Here is an 8,233-nt window from a genome sequence, read left to right as displayed (position 1 = left end):
ATCTTGCTGGGGTCGTTTGACCCCAGTACTCTTTCCTGCCATGGCAGGGGGTCGGACTAGATGATCTGCTCAGGTCCCTTCCGACCCTAGGAAACTATAAAACTATGAAACGTCAGTTTGAAACACTTGTCTCAGAGCTGCTTCAAATTTGCTCTCAATCCCACCATAATTATGGGTACAGAATCATTGCAAATAATTCAATGTGTTGCTGAAATAATCCAAAGGTTGTTCTAGTTACTGTCCCAAGGCTAAATTCAGGCTCTCATTTTCTTGAGGAAACTCATGGCCACTCAGTATGACCACAAAGAAGGCCTCCCTCCCTTGCAAACAGATTTCTGCTCCCGGCAACAACTGGACCCTGCGTAAGATGTGTACCAGTCTCAGTCCACAGAGAATATTCTATCTCATGAAATAGTCTGGCCATATTGCTTTCTCTACTCTCTGAAGCTCCACTTTCAGACAGAAGCAGAGTATAAATTGTTGGCTTTTTGGGAAGTCTGGGGTAGGGCACAGAGGGCCGATCCAATGACCTTCCACTGGTAAATTCCTTTCCCATGCATCCACATGCAGCCTGGATTAGGCCATAATCTCTTCAACCTTTGGGGATGATTATACTTGTATTTAGCTCTGCCATGCCACTTACCAAAAATAAAATTCTGCAGCGCATTACAAACATTAGACAACTTCCACATTAGTAAGCCTATCTGTGAAATGGGCCAACTGAGGCTCAGAGACATTAAGGACAAGATCCTCTTCCAAGTAATAGGTGTTTAAATGCCTTCTCACTCCATCCTGCTTGAGTCTCTGAAAAACCGTTACAGCATTTGATGGATGTGTCCTCATCTGTTTTGCTAGACTCTTAAGGCTGACATGAAAGCTTGTTGCAAAAGTAGATGCAAGAATGGCTTTTCGGGGGTGCAAGCAGGGTGGAATAAAACCATACTTCAATGCCAAAAGTGCCACTTAGATGTCTAATAGAATGAAGGGGATCTGGCCCTAAGTGACCTATACTAGACAGATCTCAAGATGCTTGACCCCTGCTCTACACAGCAACCAACACTACCTCTGCAGAGCTCATCCTAGGGACTTCACCATCCAAGGGACTCACCTCTCTTTGCATCTCTCTCACACACGGGTAAGGGAGCATCCATTTGGTGAGAGGCGGGCAAAACCCAAAGGTTACTGACTGTAGTCCCCTTCACTATCTTCTGAGCGCACACCTAAGAACAGAGCAAGTCCTCCATTAGCAAACAACATTCCAGGCACCACAGTTTGCTAGTCATATAAAACTAAATAATAAATACAATTTCTGCTATGAATAGTTTCATTAAGGTTTAATAATGTAACAGTACGGGCACTGGTTTTACTACTTATGAACATGCCGCACTATTGTCTACTGTCATTAGTTTATGTAATTTAAAATAAAGTTAATTAAATCCAATCAATGTCTTGTGATTTCTGCTATGCAAAATCAGTGTTCTAGTTAATAAAAGGAATTGCAAGGACTTTGCTCAATTTTAATGACTACATTGTAAACAAAGTATCTCTTGACAGACCAGGCTTTGAATACAGGAAACTTTAATACAAGCAATGTACGGGAGGGGGAAAGGGAAGCGGGAATTAGAAAATATATGCATGGATCCTCAGGAGACCCACTGGGCATAAGGTTAGGGAATTTAATGTCTGTAGTATCAGTGAATGAGAAATACTAAAGGATACTAAAGTCTGAGAGCACCTTACAAACCTGCATCTATTAACTGCCAGGAGTAAAGACAAGGTGGCATATACAAATAAATATCATACAGCAAGGATTTTAGATCTATTAGCATCCCACTTTGGAGAACTGCATAGGGGGAAGAGATCCTGTTTCAACTCGCTTTCTTATTGTGAAGACTAGACTGGAAACTACTGACTGTTATCAAGTTAGTTTTTTAATACTAGGATGTCAGCTGGAAGTAGACTTTGGGCTGCAACTAGACATTGAAAAAGAAGCAGAGCTCCTGACAAGTGGAGACCAAGTAGAGAGAGACAAACATTGCATGGACATTTTAAAACAAAGGCAGAACGTATTTATAAAAATGACTAGCCAATATTTGGAATTGGAGGAGAAAACAGGATTGCCAACTGCAGTCGTTAAAAAGTCACGAAACCCAGCCTGCCATCAAAATCACAAGATTCACAAGTCATGAGAGATGGCAACAATACGCAAGTTTTGTGTAACCTTTGATGAACCAGTGAAGTACAGAAGGCCTCGTATGTATGTCTAAGCGTAACCAGGCACAGAGGGAAACATGAACACACAAACATTACAGCAATTACAACTAGAGCCACGAGTCACAGAGTTCTTGGGTCTCTGAGCGTGCATTAACCACCTACTTCCCTATTCTCAAGTTGCAGCAACAAAGGTTTAGGTTGGATATTAGGAAAAACTTTCCCACTAGGAGGGTAGTGAAGCACTGGAACAGATTACTTAGGGAGGTGGCAGACTCTCCGCCCCTGGAGGTTTTCAAGGCCCAACTCAACAAAGCCTTGGCTGGGATGATCTCGCTGGGAATGGTCCTGCTTTGTTTGAGTGGGGGGTTGGACTAGATCAGCGGTTCTCAACCTTTTTTGTACCAGGACTCATTTGTAAACAATGATGGCCAGTCCTGACCCGGTAAATAATTTAAATAGAAAACAGCCTGCTGGCTCTGCTGGTGGCCCTCACCCCGAGCTGCTGCTCCACAACCCCAGGCCCTAACCCCCCAGTGTGTGGGGCCTGGGGGGCCCAAGCAGCCCACTGCAGGCTGGAACTCTGCCAGCCTGCAGGGAAAGCCCACGGTTTCCCCACATTTCCCCCCCTTAAAGAAGAATCCATTTTAAAATATTGTTTGTGACCCTTTCATATATTCTTGCGACCCACTTCTGGGTTGTGACCCCGGGGTTGAGAAGCACTGGACAAGATAACCTCCCGAGGTCCCTTTCAACCTGAATTTCCTATGATTCTCTTTGGAAGAACACTGGACACATATTCCTGTCTCCTCTCCATTTGCCTGTGATACGTTTCAGATCCTGTTCTTTGTAGTCATGTGTAAGGTTGAGCAGTGGAGTTTTCCGGGGATCCCTTTGGTTAGCAACCGCCTGGAGATGCAGGGGATTGGATTTGATAGCTGAGGAGCCCTCCGCCAGTCCTATGTTTGTACATGCCTACAAATTTCTATCTTAGAATATTGTGCTATTTAATACTTACGGTCCTACACTACTATACTCAGGGACGCTACACAATATTATTTAATATTCGGCTCCCTTCCAGCGCAGATGTGGCTCCAAAGGACAGCTTGGAAAATCTGGGGCAAGGACTTAGAATAGAAAGTTCTGAGCAACCAGTCTGTCGTGTAAACACAGAATTGTGTGTAAATGCAGTGATTCCAGTTGAGTTCCTGAAAAGCTTCCCTGACTTTCCTAAACCCCAATTTGTTCAAAACCCCACGCTGCTTGTTCCACTTAGGTAAATGGGCCCTGCATTTGGAACCATGGGCGGATCTAGCATCTTGAAAAGAGGGGGTGCAGATGGCATGGTGCACCGTCATATATAACACAATACACGTTTTTATCCAGCTAAAAAGGAATGAGAAGCTTTACTAATATGCTAGGGTCTAGGGCTGTGTTATTCAGTTTAAGACTGAAGCAAAAACAAATATAATTTTAATGGAATGTGCACCAATGTGCTACATCATATCTTAGTATTAAAAAAACCCACAAAAAACTAGGAAAAATAAATCAAAAGATGTTGCTTCTTTAGTTCTGTTGTTAGTAGAAGTAAATCTACATCTTTTTTCAGATTCATAAAACAACATCTAGCCTTCGTGAGCATACCGACAGTGCAATGCTTTGTTGAAAGTTATTTCCACACCTGAGCTGACATTCACCTGAGTTAATATTTTAAGCTGAAGTTAAAAACAGCATTCAGGGCTGTGGAAACAGGAGGTACATTATCAGGGGCAGCTAACAGACAGCAGAATTTCAGAAGAAAGGCTAATTTTATTAGTGGAACATCAAGCTCATTAAAAAAGGATAAAGGGTCATTAACACCTGTGGAAGGAAGACATCAGAAGGAATCAAGTAGATGATGATAAGCCATGAAGTCTACTGACTCTCTGCCTGGTGCCACTCCCAGGCAGTTGGTTTTAAACTTTGGGTGGAGCAGAAATCAAAGCGAGTAGGACAGTGGTCACCAACCAGTGGATACGGTCCAGCGGTAGATCTCAGAGCCTCTTGGAGTAAATCTGAGTCTGGGGCGGAGAACATAAATTACTCTGCTGTTTCTTATTGGATGTTATGTCTGCCTTTTTTTAGCTAACAACTGCCTTTTAGTTTACAGATATTTAATTTTACCTGCCTGCTTCTTGCTTTATTCCTTAATTTCTTTCTCCTCTAGAAACAAATCTAGCCATCCCTTGAAGTCATGCTGCCTGGCTCCGTTGCTTTCCTTTGTACCTTAGTCCACGCTTGTTGAAACACACACGGTGCACATTGCTGCCCATCATGTCACAGGAGGGCTGAGTGCCTGTGTGCATGCATGCACACGTCCCAGCCCAGCAGGTCAGTCCATGGCGGAGGGAAGAGGCGGGGGCTAGACTGAGGCCCCCGCTGTGAGAGACAGTGCTGCAGAGGCAGGAGTAGGGGTAAGTTGAGTGGGGCTAGTGGCTGGGTTGGACTTATCTACTGGGGAGGCGCGCCCCCAAATAATTTTTATTCCCTCTGCCTCAATCTGCATCCTCCGCTCCATCTCCACAGACTTACCTGCTGGGCAGGTGGGGGGGTGTGTGTGGCAGCGATGCACGGTTGATCTTGCTTTTCAATGTCAAAGGTGATCTCCTACTTAAAAAGGTTGGAGACCACTGGGGTAGGGAGTGACTGCAACCCCCTGGATCTGCTCTTGTTTGGTACATATTAAAAAAAAAAAAACAACCCAAAAAACCCTCCTAGGTTTAAATCTTTTTAGCTCAATTGACTTCAGTGGGGCTCTCCATGGGAGTCTGACCCAGCTACTGTCTGGCCTCAGGTTACTGAACACCAGGGTAGCAAAGATAGCATTGTTTCCTCTTGCCTGACTTATTCTGGGACCAGGCAGGCAAAGGGGAACCTAGGAAGTTGAGAAAGATACAGTGTAATGTCCCAAAGTACAAGGCAAATCTGATATTTTGAGGCATGCAGCACAAGTTGGCTAGATTTCCTGAAAGCTTTAGATAAGGCACCTCTGACGGCCTGCTACGGAAACCGGAAGTACCTGGGATTCAATTAAAATGCAGGCATAGCTTAAGCCAAGAAAACGGAACAGAACTGTGTCAAAAACAACAGGTCTCCCTTGAACTCCCTCTATTTGTGGTCTAGACACATCTCAGAGGCAATGGATCCAAAACACTGCCTGGTTAAGTTTACTAGTGCCATAATGCAGAGAGGAGGAGGCGAAGGAAATGCTAACCATATAAAGCAGCTCTGCTCAGACACCTGCGGACGGACAGAATCAGGATGGTGGGCTGGTGACCCAGTGGTTACCAATATGCAGCTTTACTGTAAAGCAAGCGCTGAGTATACACCATAGGTCCATTTCTGAGGATGCAGGCATCCAGGCACCCAACCATCCATGTGTACCTGCCCAGAATTTCCCAGTTTTAGTCCTTGCTTTCAGTTGCTTATAAATCCAATCTAACCTTTTAGGCTAAACTTTTCCATGCTGGGTCTGGCCCAGGTGGAATTTTTTGGAGAGTTTCAGGCAAAACAATTCTAGTGTTTCTGAGAAAGTTTTAAAAATTCTGTCAACTTTTTCGTTGAAAAGACAAGGAAGAGCCTAAAAGGGGGTCAAGTTTTGGGTGAACAAGCAGAAGAGTCTGGACCCACTGTAATCACACACCCTTCTGGAGCATTGCAATGGAGCCCAAGATTGCCACAAAGCACTAATCAAATCCACCAATAAAGTGTCCTATTCACTCTTGAATGTTCATCAGTAGCGAGGGAAAGTCAATACTATTACCAGTTACTCTATTAGCTGAAGTAACAGAAGTTCGAGCAATAGACATTGAGGCTGTAACCCTACCGATGAACCACATGGGCATCAATATGCTTGAGCTCTTGATTTTTCAGACTGCTATTTTTTAAAGCCCTATGAAATTAGACACTGTATGCTACATTAAAAGAATAAGTTTGCCAAGTCAAACATTTAAATATTAAGAAATGCCAGAAGGTTGTCTATGGCTATAAAACGGAAGCTAATGATGATACTTAATCCCTTTTGTAAAGTGCCCTGTATCATAGCTAAGGGGGTGTGTGTCTGTGTGTGTGTGTCTGTGTCTAAGCAACATATGGCCCCGGTCCTGATTTGGATCATTGGGTGCTATTATAAACACAAGTAGTAACAATAATCCACTTAAAAGGACGAGCCATTTTAAAGACCTGTTCATATTCCTAATGAGGAAATGAAGAGACATGAAATGATACACTTACAATTTTTCCCTCCCAATGTGTACAGCAGCACACACTGACAAAACAGAACATATGCAGACTTCATCAAAATGAAGATTTTTTTTAAGTTACTGCAGTTACTGATATACATTTTTATTTGTGCCGGTTAGGAACGTGAGAATCTCCAGGATTTACAGCCCTGTATCTTTACTTCAATATGTTTGAGGACCCTAACACTAAGTGTTGCAAAGATTACACCGTCTCCATTTCAAAATAGGTTGATACAGAGGAAAAACGAGTCACAACTGCAATTTCCTCCCACTCCAGTTAAATCCTGCCAATCATGAACCATGCTGCCTCCCTCATAGGGGCACAATAACGCATATACTAAAAGAATGGGATTTAATTAAATAGTGGCTCACTCTCCAGACCACTGTAGTCTGGTGCTGTATCTGTGAAGCAGCATTGATTTTACTGCTGGCCAGATTAACCCTCAGTTTAAATCCTAGTAGGTTTTCCATGATAGGCAGCAATGTGCATCGTGTGTGTTTCGACAGACATGGACTAAGCTACAAAGGAAAGCAACAGAGCCAGGCAGCGTGACTTCAAGGGATGGCTAGATTTGTTTCTAGAGGAAGAAGAAATTGAGGAATAAAGCAAAGAAGCGGGCAGGTAAAATTAAATATCTGTAAACTAAAAGGCAACTGTTAGCTAAAAAAAAAGGCAGACTTAACATCCAATAAGATACAGCAGAGTAATTTATGTTCTCACTTACACCATACAATGCCTCTCCAACGAAAGTGGTAGCGTGTATGTGACAGGGTTGAACTGACTTAAAAAATCCTTCCCTGTGAAAATGTTATCCAGACTAGCCAGTCTCTTCTCTTTTCTCCATTCCACCCTCCCTTCCCCAGAAAGGCACATTACCCAATCGAACTGATTTATGTCCTCTTCTCCAAGCATCATCTCCCTGTAACCTATGCCATATCACTTCAGCAAGGCTGCTCAGGCACAAGTGATGGTGGACTTTAGCTAGCACAGTAGACTTTCAAAATGTGATTATTTTCATGGAACCAAGTTTGTCCTGATTAAAATAAAACAGCTCAACATAAACACAATCCATGCTAAGAAACTGGCCAGGTGCCACTCACTATTACCATCCTTAATTATTTTTACTCCTGTTATTCAGTACTATAAGATTTCATACGTCAAGTTGGCTTCCGAAGGAGTTCCATCTGCTTACACCAGATCCGAGCAGCTTTAGGTCTTTATTACACATATAGTTTTTATGCTATAAACACAGAGTTTAACACTATGTATACCTGAACAGCTTGCTCCTAAAATTACTTTTTTAATGGTGCATTTAAGTGTTATTTAAGACCCCAAGTCTCTTCTGCCACCAAAGCCCCCCAACAAGTCCTGTCAAATTAAATATGGCACCAACATTTAGATCTGCAGCTTATGTTGTGACATAGGCTTAGTTATAAATGTCATATATATTTAAAAATATTCTAATTTTTCAGAGACTGGAGGGTTCAATAAAGGGAGGGGGAAGATACCAGCAGAGCAGAGACAGAGTCTGTGGAGACTTCCAAGTAAAGCTGTGTGAACAGACCTCTGTGCTGACCTGTATCGTCTCTGTTAGCGTGGCACAGACTACTAGTCCCACACTAGTTATGCGACCCCCGAGCGAGTATGATGTCACTGGGATAACGGAGACCTAGTGGGACTCCACCCGTGACTGGACCACGGGGATAGAGGGCTGTACCCTGTACAGGAGGGATCGTGTTGA

General features: G+C 43.2%; 1 protein-coding gene across 4 annotated transcripts in view; it reads right to left on the bottom strand.

The window, feature by feature from the left end:
• IQCH (IQ motif containing H) overlaps nt 1–8,233 on the bottom strand; it is a 110,811-nt gene that overhangs the window by 86,485 nt on the left and 16,093 nt on the right. For 3 of the 4 annotated variants that reach the window (XR_002100831.1, XM_019533856.1, XM_019533857.1), the window contains one exon: nt 1,109–1,220. The exons of the other annotated variant lie outside the window; for it this stretch is intronic. Coding sequence is in view for 2 of the 3 variants with exons in the window: in XM_019533856.1 (XP_019389401.1) it covers nt 1,109–1,220 (112 nt within the window). In the remaining variant the exon portion in view is untranslated. The remainder of the gene's footprint in view (nt 1–1,108; nt 1,221–8,233) is intronic. 4 annotated transcript variants of the gene reach the window in all.

The sequence above is a fragment of the Crocodylus porosus genome, unplaced genomic scaffold (genome assembly GCF_001723895.1).
Source record: "Crocodylus porosus isolate Cpor-Errol unplaced genomic scaffold, CroPor_comp1, whole genome shotgun sequence".
Lineage (NCBI taxonomy): Eukaryota > Metazoa > Chordata > Crocodylia > Crocodylidae > Crocodylus > Crocodylus porosus.
Note: the sequence above shows the minus strand (reverse complement) of the source record. Positions and strands in the feature narration are given on the sequence as shown.